At 51.7% G+C, this 16065-nt stretch overlaps 1 protein-coding gene across 3 annotated transcripts in view; it reads left to right on the forward strand.

The window, feature by feature from the left end:
* Positions 1-16057, forward strand: part of ACSS2 (acyl-CoA synthetase short chain family member 2) — a 31053-nt gene extending 14996 nt beyond the window's left edge. The window contains exons 3-19 of one of the 3 annotated variants that reach the window (XM_008506350.2): positions 1594-1685; positions 2233-2336; positions 2628-2700; positions 3444-3519; positions 5076-5190; positions 6547-6585; positions 8283-8420; positions 8639-8809; positions 9582-9715; positions 10444-10576; positions 10967-11023; positions 11320-11400; positions 11855-11963; positions 12107-12175; positions 13179-13355; positions 14128-14202; positions 14387-16057. In XM_008506350.2, the coding sequence (XP_008504572.2) occupies positions 1594-1685; positions 2233-2336; positions 2628-2700; positions 3444-3519; positions 5076-5190; positions 6547-6585; positions 8283-8420; positions 8639-8809; positions 9582-9715; positions 10444-10576; positions 10967-11023; positions 11320-11400; positions 11855-11963; positions 12107-12175; positions 13179-13355; positions 14128-14202; positions 14387-14514 (1771 nt within the window). In that variant the 3' untranslated portion in view covers positions 14515-16057. The remainder of the gene's footprint in view (positions 1-1593; positions 1686-2232; positions 2337-2627; positions 2701-3443; positions 3520-5075; positions 5191-6546; positions 6586-8282; positions 8421-8638; positions 8810-9581; positions 9716-10443; positions 10577-10966; positions 11024-11319; positions 11401-11854; positions 11964-12106; positions 12176-13178; positions 13356-14127; positions 14203-14386) is intronic. The other 2 variants (XM_030463040.1, XM_030463041.1) reach the window with 2 other exon arrangements.
* The last annotated feature ends 8 nt before the right edge of the window (positions 16058-16065 follow it).

The raw sequence follows: 16065 nt of genomic DNA on the forward strand, positions 1-16065 counted from the left end.
CTCAAAGATCATGTTTAGCAGTGCTGCTGCCAACTTATTTTCATCACCAGATCTTAAAAGTGGAGGCACTTGGGGGATGTTGGAGTCCCCAGGGCTTGGGCTGCAGGTATGGAGGTCAGCTCTGCCGTAATGCTTTCAGAAATGTGAGGGGGGTTGTTATGTTTTTATTTCTCTTGCAATTCAATTTGGACAAGCCAGTCAGTGGGAGAGGCTCAGGACTGACCACTCTTCCTTTTATCCCATGATTGCCAAAGGGAAAATGCTGAACTCTGCTGCCAGGGATTTCCAGGCTCTCTTTTGACGCACAGAGGGCTGCTAGCGTGCGAGTGGGCATTCCTTTAAATGCCCTGTCTAAAATACATCATCTGGCTTTTGTGCCAGAGAAGAGGGCAGAGCACTCTCTGAGTGTAGCTGTGGGCACTCCAAACTGTTTTCAGATGCAGGGAGACTGAAAGCAATTGCCTGCTCTTGAGAGGCTCCTCGGGGCCTTTGCCGGAGATGAGGTGAAAGGAGGAGTCTTGTCCTGTAGAACTGTGGATGTGACTCATTTCCCATTAAACACAAAATCATCTTAAAATCCGAAGCCTGAGGTTTCCCCCACTGGTGCTAGTGAAACTCTTTTGCAGTCATCTGAATGAATGGAAAGGGCTTTGAAAGCCCTCTGAAAACCTTTGTGGAAGTTTTAACTTCTCTGTACCTTTGCTCTGCATTGCTCCCTTGGTGCCCTGTGCATGCTGGCCTTGAGGACAAGCATTCCCTGGCCTCAGTTTGCCTCCTGAAGCTTTGTGAGAAGGAGGAAACAACTTATGTGATCTGCTCTTTTTGTGTACAGGGACAGCAAGGATATCCAAGAGATGCTGGAGCTCTGTGGCTCAGGACAGGGCACAACCTGGTCCCTCACATGTGCTGTCTGCAGTTTGGTGTGACCTGGTTATTGTCTCTCCTCTGCTGCCAGGCAGGTGTAGGGTGCTCAGCCCATCCTGCCCCTCTGCCTCCATTTCCCCATCAGCCCATCTGGCAGCAGCAGCCACTGTCCCAGCCTGAAGCAAAGCAGCACCTGCAGAGCTCAGTTTGCAGAGCAGGTCATGGCCAGGCTCTGTTGCAATCTGTTGGGAGGACATGTTAGAAATGCAGGCAGTGAAGGCTCAAAGCAGGAGCTGAGCCTTCCTGGGGTGTGGGGTTGCAGGGCTTGTGTCAGAGAGCTCCCAGGTTTTGCAGACAAAATGGAGCCATCCTCTCCCTGCTCAGGCAGGAATCACACCACCAGTTTGGTGGCACTGGGAACCGAGGTGCTTCCTGCTGTGTCCTTGTCTGAATCTGCCACCAGCCAAAACACCACCTCAGCTACAGCACCCAGCTGAGCCCCCAGAAGCATGTGTGGCCAGCACATACAGGGAAGGCCTTCCAGATGGGACAGTCTGTGCTATCTTTCCTCCTAATGTGTTTCTCTCTTACTAAAGGTTGTAATTAGACTTGATGCTGGAGGAGAGCATGGGCACATGCTTGTCCAAAGAAGAAAGTACCTCTGAACTTGTGGAGTCATTCTTACGTTGTAAGCCTTGCTCAATAACAAAAATCTCTTTGATTTTCCAGGGAAGGGAATGAACCTGGGGATTCTGCAAAAATCACGTACAGCGAGTTGCTGCACAAAGTCTGTCAGTTTGCCAACATCCTCCGCAGCCAAGGTAGGCAGCTGAAGCAATAGGAGTGTTGGATACCAGGAAGGTATTAGTCCAGGGGTTTTGGAGGTTGGGTTAATTTTTTTTGTGTGGTTGCCAATCTGTTGAGTAGTTCTGTGTGAAACGCTTCACTTCTCTCTGCTTCCACCCATGTGAAGCAGAGTGGGTGCAGATTTGCTCTGCAGTGCACTTTTGGAGATTCATCTCTGATTGTGGAAAGTAATCACTGCTGGTCATGTCAGCTGGAAAGGGCAGAAATCTGTGCTCAAAACTTCCTGCTCCAAGTTTCTAACAAGCAGTGGGCTCCAGTTACCTTTCTGCCCCCTTCAGGGGCTGTGTCCAGTGGGAGCATGAAGTGTTCATTGCAGTCATACAAGAGCCACAGGGTTTGAAAAGCAAAACCCAAGGCTGGTTCAGCTTTACCTCAAGCTAAAGCTTTATTGTATACATATAAACATTGATTTAAAATCAGTAGTTTGTTTCTATGTCCTGGCTTTTTTTGCCATGTGACCTTTTCATTTTGACAGACACCACATTCATTTTCCCTCCACAGGGGTGAAAAAAGGAGACCGAATTTCCATCTACATGCCCATGATCCTGGAGCTGATTGTAGCCATGCTTGCTTGCACCAGGATTGGAGCTCTGCACTCCACTGTGGTAGGAACAAGCTCTTTATATGGCTCTCAGTGCTGAGCATTTTTTGAAGGAGCAGCTCTTGTTGGTGGGAGAGGATCTGGAAAGATGGCTGCTGACCATGAGGTGGATGGAAACTGAATTAAGGTGCTGCAGTTTCCTGGCCCTTTTCTGCATTAACTGTGGAATGAGCTCCTCTAGCTCTCTGCCTGGTGGTATCATTCACCATGGCTGAACTGCACAAATGCTGTTGGGTTTTTTTGGGTTAGATTTTTTTTTGTGTTCCAGCTGACTTGGTTGTGTGACCTCTGCCAGTTTGCAGGTTTCTCAGCAGACTCTCTTTGTGAGCGGATTCTTGACTGTGGGTGTTCTCTCCTCATCACTGCAGGTAAAACATTCATCAGTGCCCCTGAGCCATTACTGGTGTCTCTCTGAAACATCTTTATTTCCAAAGCCAGATGGAAATGGAAGAGGAAGGGGCAGTGCTTCAGCTGAGCTGCCACAAGGCGGGCGCCCTGCTTGTAGCTGTGCTTGAGAACTGTTTCCCACTTTGAATCTAAGCAGCTCTCCCACTTTGTCCCATAAAGCATGATGTCAGTAGCTGCTAATAACATGTTTCCAAACATGTTCCTGTTCAAAAGCAGCCAGCTGTTTACAAGCTGCATCACTGATGAGGCAATCCTAATGTGAGAATTCCTCCCTTCCCAATTCCAAGAACAGTTCTGATGCAACTCTCACCTTTGTAAAACAAAGAATTGGGAAGGTGGTGGTGTTTGCTGCAATTCCTCAACTGGGTTTTTTGTATTAATAAATCCATGGCATGGAAAGGACTCCCTAAACTGCAATCTGTGTTCTGGCTGCATGGGACTATTTCTCAGAGATTATTCCCAAGAGATTTGTGGGGTCAAATTTGAACTTCTCCCATGGAAGGAATTTCACTATTTCTCTTGGCATCTGTTTCTCTAGGCTAAAAGGGTGCATTGAGAAACCTTTCCCATCAGCTGCCTGGCTGCTTTCCCTCACTCCAGTGCATGAGTTGGTTCTGCCTTCCTGAAACTGCTTTTTGCTCCCAGCTGCCCCATGCTGCCTTGGCTGTCATGCTCCTCTGATGTTTTCCTTACCATTTTGCAGACGCCTTTTATCGAGGGGACAAGCTGATCAACTTGAAGCAAATTGCAGATGAAGCCCTGCAGAAATGTAAAGACAAGTAAGTTTGGATTCCCTTCTAAGGAGGGCACTGCTGCCCAAATCTGCTTCTGCACAGATGAACATGGAGGGTTTTGTAAGTGGGGAGATCTGCAGCAGGTCAGACATGAGCTACACTACATTCATGTGCCTTTCAAAAGTAACTTCGACTCTCCCATCCTAAAAATATTTTCTTCTAGCTTTCTTCTTGTCCATCCTGGCCTAAAGGCCATGTATTGGATAGGAGGATTTGCTGGAGACAGGGTGTTCCCCATGGTTATGGCCCACGGCAGATCACCCAGGTCTTGGTGTGGGAAGGAACACTGTGAACACTGAACACTGTGCCATGGGGCACATCAAGATGAGGCTTAAACCTCCAAAGTTCAACAATAAAGAAATAACCCAGAAACAAGTCTAGTTTGGGAAATGGCTGTGTGAGCAGGAACAGACACTCCAACTGGAATGCACAGGATCAAGGTCTGCCTAGGCACAAGTGTATGGTGAAGCTGCTTTAATTGTTTAAGCATCTTCACTGAGGTACTGTATAAACTATGAAGTGGTAGATGTATCATCAGATTTTACAGAAATAATCATAGTGAAATAACTTTGACAAGCTTACAGACACATAGGTTATATGAGATCAAAGGTGGCCTTGTAAGTTAGATTGAACATGAAAATATAGGGCAGATAGTCTACATCTTAGAAATTCAAACTCTTTAAGAGCATTTAAAACTCTAAAATTGAAAACATAAGTTTACATCTGTGAAAGTAGACACTTGGGAGGACAAAAGTGATCCTGAAGTTGGGAATTAACTGAAGGGGAGAGTGTGTTGGTACTCTGACAGGGCTGAAAGGAGATAAGATCATGAGGGTGGATGTAGGTTAGACATTAGGAAGAAATTCTTCATCGTGAGGGTGCTGAGCCCCTGTCCCAGGGTGCCCAGAGAAGCTGTGGCTGCCCCATCCCTGGCAGTGTTCCAGCCCAGGTTGGATGGGGCTTGGAGCAACCTGGGCTGTGGGAGGTGTCCCTGACCATGGCAGGGGACTAAATGATCTTTAAGGTCCTTTTCAACCCAAACAAGTCGTGGAATCTATGGTTCTGTGATTTTGTTTGCATTATAGATAGGTTGTTTTGGTCCTGATGAGACAAACACCCCACTCTTTTCCTTATAATCTGGCTTTAGAAGCCTTTCCTGCTCTTGAATCAGGCAGTCAGTCATGTCTAGGGATGGAACCAGCCACCTGCTATCTCCTGGGTGCTGTGGGAGTCATCTGTGTGGTCTCAAGTAGACAAGTTTGGGCTGTGTAAGAAATCTCCCCAGCAGTGACCTGTGAGAGATGCTTGTGGGTTCCCTGCACCTGATAAATCCTTAGTGAGCTGGGCACACACCTTACCTATTTTCTGAGCTGTGTTCCTGGGGTTCCCTGGGCAATTCCTGGTGTGCCTGGAGTTTCCATGGTGCCATGTGCTTAACAAAAATAGCTGAGGGCCCTTCTCTGGCTGCAAAGGCCAGGAAGGGCAAGGCAGGCTCAGCCCCTGCCTCAGCAGCCTGGTCTGACAGCTCCTGCCTCTTCCAGGGGCTTCCCTTTGAAGAAGTGTATTGTGGTGAAGCACCTGGGCAAGGATGAGATAGCAGTGGATGGGACATGCACCAAGTCTCCCCCTCTCAAAAGGCTGTGCCAGAACATACAGGTATGCTCTGGAGGAAGATGGGAGTGGGGATATTTTTGCTATGGGCCTGATTCCAGCAAATCCATCGATTCAAAACCACAGCAGTGCTTCTCTGGATGTTCCTGGTTACTGACTCCTGTTCATGTTTTCTCCTCTCCTTGCTGTTGTTGAGTTGCACGTGGTCTGAAAAATGGTTCCTTTGCCTTACCAAGGTCCTCTCCCTGCTGCTCTCTCCAATTGCCCTTTTGTCCAAAGACCAATTGCCACCTTTCACTGTATCTGACAGTGGGAGCAGGAGAGGAAAAACGTAAGACTTGTGCTTGGGGGTGGGGGGTGGTTTCAGCACAGCCCCCCAGCATGACAAGAATATTGCACTGAGAAGAGGGCAGTCTGTGCATTGGCCTGGTGTCAGCTGTCAGGGCTGGGGCTTTCCTTAGCCACTGAAGCCAGATGGAAGGATGTGGTGGGCCAGAGACACGTGGTGAGATGGGGCTGGAAGGAGGAGAAGGTGTGGTGGAGTCCTGCTGAGCTCCTGAGGCTGGTGTGCCATCCTGCTCTGCCTGGCAGCTGCCTGACAGCTCTGTGTCTTGCAAGGATCTTCTGTCCCTGTGTGGTTGGTGACTGTTTGCATTGGGTTATCCCCACACTGGTGCTTTCTCAGAGATGGGTTGTGTTTGGGGAGCACATTTCAGCTAATATGTCTCTGCTATCAGAAGGGATGGTCTGGGCACATCCCTTGAACAAGGAGTGCAGCAGATTCTGCATCTCTGAGTTAATTTTCTTCATTCACCTGTGTCAGTTTTATTGGGGTGCTGCTCCCCAGCCTGGTTGTGTTGCATTGGCCTCTTTTGCCCCTTTTCTTGTGAGGGCAGGGTAGCTGCAATGGGGTGGGGAAAGTGGAGCAGAGCAACCTTCCTGTGTGGGGCTTCCCTGGTCAGGCAGTTTGTCCCTGTGCTGGTGAGTGTTGGTGAGGTAAGGTGGTTGTGCAGAATGTCCCAGGAGAAGGGAGGAGGCTGGAGGGGATCTCTTACCCTTTGGCTCTTGCTGCTCTGCTTGTTCAGACACTGTTGCTGTCCCCCATGAGCACATTTTCCCCATGCCTCTGGTTTGTGTAGTGCTGTTGGGTGGTCTGTGGCTCCATGCTGCTGGGTCCCTGTGTGCCAGGTTTGGCCCCTGCCACCTGCCAGGGATGGTGATGGAAATGGGCAGGCTCTTCTCAGAGGCACCTCCTGGCCTGGCACTGGATCTGAGTGCTCATCCCAGCCTGCTGGGATTCCCAAACATCCCAGCCTCTGGGCTTCCAGCTCCCTGCCTGCAAAGCCCATCGTGAACCCTCTGCTTCTCAACTTTCACACCTTCTTTGTGGATTTTTAACAGGAAAAAAAGACTGAGAGCTCACAGAGACTCCATCCCAAGGTATTTACAGACAGCACTGCCTGCACTGCCTTGCACATCCCCTCTGCTTCCTCCTCAGGCCCTCCACCTCCCTAACACTGCACGGCCACAGGTGCCTTCCTAACAGGTTACCAGCAGTTGCATGTCAGCTGTAGCTCCCATTCACTGCTTGGCCAGAGCTCCCCACAGCTCTGTGGTGAATGCAACACTGCCAACTTTGCTGCTGGGAACAAATCCACAGCCACAAACCCCTGAGTGCCTGGCAGAGTGACAGGGGGGTGGCAGGGCCACCAGGACACACTGTCAGCCTTGAGGTGTCAGTTCTCTCTGCCTCCTCAAAGCAACTCTTACAATGCTCTTCCCTGCGTGGTGAGGCTGTGGGCATCAGCCACAGCTCCCTGGCAGCAAGCCCAGAGCTCCAGACCCAACATGGGGACCCTGCCTGCCCCATCCTAGGAGCCATGATGTCAGGACCTGATGAGCAGGCAGGCAGAGGCAGGCTTGGCCTCAGGGGCTGTGTGCTGTGCCATGGGTCTGACCCCCTCTGTGGGGCAGTGGGTGCTAAGATGGAGGGATCCTTGAAGAGGGGATGCAAAGAAGCCACTGTGGGATGGGCTGCTATGAGCAGGTCTCTTTTGACCTGGTCACTTCATCAGAGCTTGTTGGTGGGACAGACTGGTGGAAACTGCTTCCCCAGGTAAAGCCAGGAGCCCTGGGGATCTGTGAAAGATTTCCAAGAGGGCTTGGATATGCTGAGCTGTCAAGCAGGTAGTGTCCCCTGCACCACATGTGCCAGGCCCTGGTGTCCTGGTGCCTCCAAATGCCACATGAACATCTTCAGGGCTGCAGAGCCACCGTGTGACCCTGTGGCTGCTCCCTGTGTCTCTGTGTGGGAGCTGTGGGCTCTAGCTCTGCCAGGAGGAGATGTGTCCCAGCTGGGAGCTGCAGGGCTGTGGGTCAGGGTGCCTGACCTCACAGGGATGTGGAATGGAGGAGGGCTGGGCTGAGGCTGGGCAGCAATTGCCTGCTCAGTTGCCCCCCAGGTTCCTTTGAGGAAAGGTGAGAAGGTTGGGTGCAATTTGGTCTTGCACTGCACTGTGCCACCCTGGAGAGGCAGGCAGCCAGCACAGCTCTTGGGGTGACCTCTGCCCATCAGCCACAAGTGCTGGTGGCCCTGTTACAGCTCTGGCATCCTCGATGGCTCCTTCAGGTGGCCAGTGCTGGTGGTTCCATGTTGGAGTGGTCACTTCTTAGCTGGAACATTACCTGAAAATCCACATCACGCATTTTTTTTGTGTCTGTGCATGCTTAACATGTTCCTTTCTGTCTCAGGCCATGGTGCCCTGGGTGTCCCTGCAGGGTGTGTGGCCCGGGGGCTGTGCTGAGGCTGTGGAGTTGTTGGAGGGCAGGAGGAGCCTGTTTGCTGTGGGAGTGCAGCTGTGGGAAGCCCTCTCCTGGCTGCTGCTGCTGCTGCTGAGAGTGGTTTGTCAGCATTCCTGGTGGTTTGGATTTTAATGGCTGTGGGCTGAGAAAAGGAGCTTCTGGAGTTGGAGCTGCAGCTCTGGTGCATGGTTTGCAGCAAACAGCTCTGGGGCAGCAGCTGTGCTGTGAACATCTGCCTCCACGAGTCCATGAGGGGGGTAAGGTTGGGGCTGCACCCTTCTTCCCCTCCTCTCTTGCTCTTGGGGCTTCTGTGTCTGATTTTCTGCTTTCCTCAGACCCCCTGGAACCCATCCATGGATTTGTGGTGGCACGAGCTGATGAGCAGTGCCAGCATGGAGTGTGAGCCCGAGTGGTGCGATGCAGAGGACGAGCTCTTCATCCTTTACACAAGTGGCTCCACTGGGAAACCCAAGGTATGTCCCAGCTACACCAACACCTCAGCTGTGGGAACTGCCAAGGGTAACATTGGGAGGTTCCAGCAAGGAGAGGAACCACAGAGCTCTTGGGAAAGGGGCTGTGTTGGTCATTCCTGCTCAGCTGCTGTTGGAGCTCAGTGATGCTCAGCTTGTTGTGGGAGAGTGAGGGTCCTGCTGGGACCTTGCCCTGACACTTGTCTGCCTTCTGCTTTTAGGGTGTGCTGCATACAGTGGGTGGATACATGCTTTTTGTTGCCACCTCATTTAAATACGTGTTTGATTACCAACCTGAGGATGTCTACTGGTGCACAGCTGACGTTGGGTGGATAACAGGCCATTCCTACCTGGCTTATGGACCCCTGGCAAACGGGGCAACCAGTGTGTTAGTAAGTGCTGGGGGCTTTTACTCCAAGGAAGTGGAGATGGTGGAGCTGAGCTGCATCTCTGCACTGTTATGTGATGAGTGTGCAGTGCCCTGAGCTCTGCAAGGAGGGGTGGCAGTCTCTGAGGAGGGTCTGGGTGACTGCTCAGTGGCAGATGGTGGGATTAGTTTGTGTGTGGCTTTTGGGGTGGTTAATTTTTCAAATGTTCCCATATCCTTCCCATGGAAGTACAAACCTTGTGTATCAGAGCAGTCAGGGCTGCCGTGGGGTAATGGGAAATCTGGAGCAGGAGCAGGGAGGGATGTTTTCACTGCTGATGTGACAGCCTGCATGTTCTGGTGTCTTCATGGCAGTCTGCAGGAGTCACTTGTATACAGATCAGGGAGCCAGAGGCCAGTGACCCTGACTCCCTGGGCCAATGCATCCAGATGAAGCAGTGTCACATTGGGACTGTCCTTTGGGGGTTCTTGGTATTTTGGGCTGTGGTTCTGGCACACCTCTCCCCTTTACCATGTGGGCAGGGGCATTTGGGCTGGTGGCACTGTGGCAGCCACCCTAGGCTGCTAGGCTGTTTTGGGGAACATTTGCTCAGACAGCCAGGGCAGGGTGATGCCAAGTCCATCCCATGGAAGCAGTAGGAGAGGCCCCTGGACTTGGAATGATTTCACTGCATGGCAGGGTCCAGCTGCTGGTCCTTGTTGCTCTCCTGCTGGGGAAGGTGTTGTAGGGCAGTAGCAGTAAGGAACAATTGTGTCACTGCCCTGTCTCCTCTCAGTTTGAAGGTATCCCCACCTACCCAGATGTCAGTCGAATGTGGAGCATTGTTGACAAGTACAAGGTGACCAAGTTCTACACAGCACCCACAGCCATCCGGCTGCTGATGAAGTATGGGGATGAGCCTGTCAAAAAGTGAGTGCCAGTCCCCAGTGGTGTGGGGATCCCTGGCTCTGGCACATCCAGAGGCTCCTCCCCATGGGGGACCAGGGGTCCCAGCTTCCCCTCTAAGGAGCAGTGTCCATGTCCTGAACAGACCAGGATCTTCTGCCTTCTACGCAGCAATATGCTCATCACCATTTCTGCACTCCTGGCACTAACCTCTTCCAATCAGGTCCCTCACCAGGGGGATGGTGAAAGCCCCATCCATCCCTGGAAGTTTTTAAGGCCAGGCTGGAGAGGGTTCTGAGCAACCTGAGCTGGTGGGAGGTGTCCCTGCCCATCGCAGATGGGTTGGAACTTGATGATCTTAAAGGTCCCTTCCAACCCTGAAAATTCTCTTATTCTATGATTCTTTTTCACTGTAAGCTGCAGCTATGCTCAGAGACTGCAGGTTCTCCCTGCTCCTCCCTGAAAAGCTTACAGAGGTGTGCAGGGCAGAGAGCTCCTCTGATTGCTGCTCCTTGGCCCAGGGAAGGTTAAAAATAGAACCAAGCAGAAGCTTGAAGTGGGAGGCACCAAAATCACAGAGGTCTCCTTTCTTCTTCTGTGGAAAAGGATTGAGAAGGGTCTGAAGCATGCCTGGAAGCCCTAAGTACACTTTGGGTAGCCCAGGAATTCCTGTGGGCTCTGCTGTGCAGCTGGCTACCAGCTGCTGCTCCTGGTGGCCTGCTGAGCCCCTGCCAGCCCCCTCCTCTCTGCAGGCACAGCAGGAAATCTCTGAAGGTGCTGGGGACCGTGGGTGAGCCCATCAACCCTGAAGCCTGGCTGTGGTACTACCACGTGGTGGGAGAAGAGAGGTGCCCCATTGTGGACACGTTCTGGCAGACAGAGACAGTGAGTCCTCACCTGGGTGGCCCTGGGACCTCTTTCCCTCGTGCTCCCCACAGGGTTTTTGGAGGTTTGCTGTAGTGTTGCTTTGTTTCTCTGTGGACTAGTTGTTTTACTTGCCCAGGAGACTCTGTGTTGGCTCCCCTTGTCTTTCTTGGCTGGACAACTAACAGGCTCTAGTGGGAGAGCCTCTTCTCCAAAGGGTTCCCTGTCCCCTCTTCAAAATCCCAAATCTCATCTCCCTGTCCCCTGCTGCATCCTTCCTAAGGTCCCATCTCCACAGCTGTCCCCAGCAGCCAGCATCTTACTGGGACATGCTGAGACCAGAGCCAAGGCAGATAGCTGTGGGACAGGCTGGCATGACCCAAACTCACTTGGTTTTGCCTCTCTTTGCAGGGTGGCCACATGCTGACATCCCTTCCTGCTGCCACCCCCATGAAGCCAGGCTCTGCTGTGAGTACTCCTCCCTGGGGGCAGGGAGGGCTCCCCGGGGCCACAGCAAGGCACTGTCTGTACCATGGCCTGATGGTTACCAGCCTGCCCCAGTGGTCATGGGATGGTGGTGCATATGGGGAGGTGGCCACCACCCAAAATCCTAAGCTTGGCTTCATGCAGCTGTGCTTCCAGGCCCTGTGTGCCACAGCCCTCCCCAAAGCTGCCCTTCCCCTGCCTCGTGCTCCCTCTGGTTCATGGGGTTTTAATTTGTGGGCTCATCTCCATGTCTCCTTGCTCTCTGGTCCCCATGGCAGACATTTCCCTTCTTTGGTGTGGTTCCTGCCATCTTGAACGAGTCGGGGGAAGAGCTGGAAGGAGAAGCAGAAGGCTACCTGGTAAAGAAGGCCTCATCTTCCCCACCCTCCTCTTGTCCATTCCCTCTGAGCTCTGGTACCTTCCTGATAGCATCCACGTGTTGCTGCTCACTCTGGGTGCACACAAGGGACCCCTTTGGGTGGTAGAAACTCCCATCACTGGCTGGGAACTTAATGCTGTAAACAAACCATTCAGCTGAACATCAGATGCACTCAGACACGTGGGCAAGGCAGGAGAACAGGAAACAACTTCTCAGCCAAGCTCCTTCCCCTATGCCAAGCCTGGCAGGACTTTCCCAGGCAATCAGCACTGGGCAGCAAATGTCTGGGTGTCATCACCCCTGGCTGTCTCCCCAGCATCTCCTCCCTCACTGTGTGCAGACTGTGTGTCTCAGTCACCGTTGGTGCAAAGCCTGGCTTACTGGCTTTGCTCTCACTGAATTTTATTCTCTTTTTCTGCATTTTTCACCACCAGGTGTTTAAGCAGCCCTGGCCAGGAATAATGCGTACGTTGTATGGGAACCACCAGCACTTTGAAACCACCTACTTCAAGAAGTTCCCTGGGTACTACGTGACAGGCGACGGTAAGGTTGTCTGGGGAGTGTGTGGCTAGAGAGGTCTGGGGAGAGCAGTTTAAGTCTTGCTGTGTCCTACCCTCAGAATTCTCTATCAGTTGCTCCAAGGGCTGGCACTGCTTCCTCACACTGTCATTTCTGGCTATTTTTAGGTTGCAGGAGAGATAAAGATGGTTATTACTGGGTCACGGGGAGAATTGATGACATGCTGAATGTTTCTGGTAAGAATTGAGTTTTGTCTTCAGTGGGGACCAATGTGCTCTCTGACTAGTTAAGGGTGACACCTTGCTTCCTGGGAAACACTTCTGCATCCATTTCTGACACCAGTTCAAAAAGCCACCTTGCCTTATGGGGGATGGTTCTGTGACTCTGCCCAGCAACCTGTCCTCAGAGTAGATCTAGTCGCTGGGCCAGGGTTATTTCTGACAGATGAGTCTGTGACTTGGTGACTTTCTGCATCATTTCCTCTGGAGACAACCCACAGGGGAGAAGGAACCTTCTGTAACCTCTTAGAGGAGGTCCTTAACCAGCCATGGTGTCTCTGTGTTGAAGGATTTAGAGCCACAGGGAGTCAGAGAGGTTGAGCAGGTCCCTAATTTAACCATGTTGCCCTGTAATCCAGAAGCTGGAGCTGGGTCAGGCTGTGTGGAGCTGTCTTTACAGAGGTGGAGATTCTTCCACCTTTCTTGACTGAAGGTGTGAGATTCAGCTGCTTCTGAGCCCATTGTTTTCCATGTACTGTCTATACTAGCTCCCTCCTTTCCTGGAGGCTGTAGCCTACAGGTACTCACTGCTGGATCAAACCAGATCCTTTCCTCTGACCAGCAGTATTTGATTTTCCACCAAATGATCATTCAGAAGTTGCCCACCTTCCCGTGGTTTTCTGGGACAGCAGTCCCAGGTGCAAAGTCAGAGCACAGATAGAGGAGCAGAGGTGTACAGGAGTGAGTTGTCCCCTGCCCCAAGATGTGGAGTGTCCTTTCATCTCCTCAGGGCCAAGAGCTCATGGCAGGGTGGGTTCCTGAGCTCTGCAGACCCAGCCTCTTCCTCCTCTGCACCTTCCAGCCAGCCATGATGGCAGCTTCGATTACCAAAACTGCTTGGATTACCAAATCCAGCTCCTCCTCAGCCTGTGCTTTGTGAACAGCCCATGATCTCTGAAAGGAGGAAGCCTACAGCCCCGTGCAGGTCTGTGAAGCACTCACTGCCTCTCGTTGCTTCCAGGCCACTTGCTGAGCACTGCAGAGGTGGAGTCAGCTTTGTTGGAGCACACTGCCATCTCGGAGGCTGCAGTGGTCAGCCACCCACACCCCCTGAAAGGTGAATGCCTCTACTGCTTCGTGACCCTGAGAGATGGCCACGAGTTCACCAAGAACCTGGCAGATGAGCTGAAAAAACAAGGTAGCAACAGCCAAATATTTGGGAAGTTACATGGCAGGGAGAGGGAGGGCAATGCAGGGCAGGGGATGGATGGGTTAAGGGCTTGGGTGCTTGAATGAGGGTACAGTCTGGGGAATGCTGAACCACTATCACAAGATACCCCCTCTGATAAGACCAAGGCAGGCCAAGACTGAAATTAGTTCTTCTGGCCTTTGGTTGCTCATGTGATGCATTTTCTGCCTCTTGGGAGTTGGCAGAAGGACTGTGGTACCCCAGCAGGCTTTTGTTTGCAGTGCTCTCCTGTGGGCACAGTTCCCATGGCTCCCTTTGGCAGTTCTTGACTTGCTGTGGGGATTGTTTGGTCTTTTTGGGGCAGTGCTCTGGGTATTTGTGCTCTGGTCTCGAGGCAGCTCTTGCTACAACAGGCTCCAGCATTTAACACATGAAATGGACCCGTGGCACTTTCTTCTCTGTAGGAACCCAATGGCAAATCTGTCTGTGCTCTATCAAAATGGTAATAGTGATGGGTGTAGCCATTAGAGATGTTTCTTAAAGATGGAGATAATGAAAAAAGTGATTGGTGCAGCAATTATAGAGAAAATCTAAAAAATGAGTGGTCTTGTCATTGGGAAGAAGTGCTCACTGCTGCAGAACTCTCTGCCACCTCAGCACTGCCCTGCCAGGTTCCCCAGGGGCTGGGTGCTGCATGTCTTAACATGGTCATCCTGCCTGAAGAGGCTGTGTGAGGTATCTCCTGGCACCTCCAATGAAAACAACTTTCTTTTTCTTGCAGTCAGAGACAAAATTGGACCCATAGCAACGCCTGATTACATCCAGTATGCCCCTGGCCTGCCCAAAACCCGCTCAGGTAAGGGCCCAGGGGCAGTGCTGGGGAGGACTGAGTGGTTCCTGACAGTGTCCAGGACCACTCAGATTCAGGGAGGAACAACCTCAGGGCAAGCAGGATGCCACAGATCTGGGCACTCCCTGCTCCTGGTAAAGATACTGAAGAGATCCCAACTCCTGCTCTGCTTTCTTGGCTGTCATTACAGGAAAGATTACCAGGCGGATATTAAGGAAGATTGCCAAGAATGACCAAGATGTGGGGGACATCTCCACCTTGGCAAACCCAGGCATCATAAAACATCTTTTCAGCAACAGATGTGACACTAAACAGTAGCAGCATGACCTGTCCCTGCTGAGCAGAACTGTATCAGCAGCAGTGTCCTGAAGAGCAGGTCCCTTGTCTGCCCTGGGAAGTAGACCTTCCCCTGTTGAACTGAATGTACAAAACGTTCCCAAGGAGGAGGATGGCTCTGGAGAAGCCACCTCTCCCCAGCATGCCGTGCCCCAGGAGTGTGTGAATTGTGCTCCAGATGGGTATTGTACAGCTGAGGTTCAGCTCTGTACACAGGGATGACTCCTCCCTTTTCAGCACCTCATTCTTGATTTTTATTTTTATGGATTTGGGGTTTTTTGGGGTGGAAAGGTCTTGATTAACTTTATGTAATTGAGGAGCTCTAGTATGGTGGGAAGGAACTTTGGGGGTTGGAGGGGAAATGGTGCTGGAGTTACTCAACAGGGGCAGGCAAAGGAGGTGTATATCTGCCCCTGCCCACAGGCCAGCTCAGCTTCCTTTACTCCTTGGAGTGCTGCAAGCTGCAGGAGAACTGAAAACCACTCTCACATCTTCACCATCACTGAGCTTTAGTCTTCCACCCAGTGCCCAAGCCTGTCACTAGCAGAGGTGTCCCTGAGCCTGAAGGGGAGCAGAGCAAAGCTCCCTGAAGCTTGAGGGTTCTTTGAACAGGGGGGTTAGAGCAGTTTGGTACCAAGTCCTGCTGCTTCCTAACTGCATGCTGCCAGCTGGTGCATTTTTCCCAATCCAAGGTCCTTCACTGGCCATGGACACAACAGGGAGCCAGGAGAAGTCTTGTTCTGATGTGCTTCATTGAGCACCCCAGCCACCTGGGTGCTGCAGAGAGTGAAGGCTGGAGAGGAGACACAGCCCTGCAGAGGAACCTTTCCCCTTGCAGGCAAACCAGGCACTGGGTTACAGCCCCCTCCATGACCATTGCTACAGGGCAGGGCTGCTTTAGTCTTTGATGATGTTTTCTCATCAGGCATTCAAAAAACAACCAGAGGAAGATGTTTCAAGTTAGCTTCTGCTGCAATCAGACACAGCTTTATGATGAGAGTTAAAACCCCAAAGCTCCTGAGCAGCACCAGGGCACTGCCAAAGCCATTCCTCTTCCTGAATCCCACTGCACTTCAGCCCTGGGCTGAGCTGGGAGTGTCACCTCCTTTGTAAAACCTGTGTGGAAACTGCATGGGCACCCTTTGCTTCCTGCACTTAAACCAAAGGAGAAAGGGGCTTTAAAACTTGCTGCAATAGCTTCTTTGGTTTGTTTTTTTGGCCAGTGCCAACTTACAGGCTTTACCTCCAACCTGAGCTGACTTTTGACTGGAAAGGAGGAGGCAGCTGCCCCCCCAGGCTGGTGCTGTGGGTGCTCTGCTGTCCCTTGTGAGCTGCTGCTGTCACCACAGGTGTCTGTGAGCTCTGACCTCCATCTCTGCCTGTGTCCCCCACACCTCTGTACCACCCCCTTGACAAGGATTCCCACCTCATCTCTCCTCCTCTGTTACTCTTCAGCTGCCATGTAATAGCTGGATAGAGGTAGAATTTTATGCAAAAAAACAAAAACAAAAAAAAACCCTAACAACCCACCAG

Source organism: Calypte anna, chromosome 20, assembly GCF_003957555.1.
Source record: "Calypte anna isolate BGI_N300 chromosome 20, bCalAnn1_v1.p, whole genome shotgun sequence".
Classification (NCBI taxonomy): Eukaryota; Metazoa; Chordata; class Aves; order Apodiformes; family Trochilidae; genus Calypte; species Calypte anna.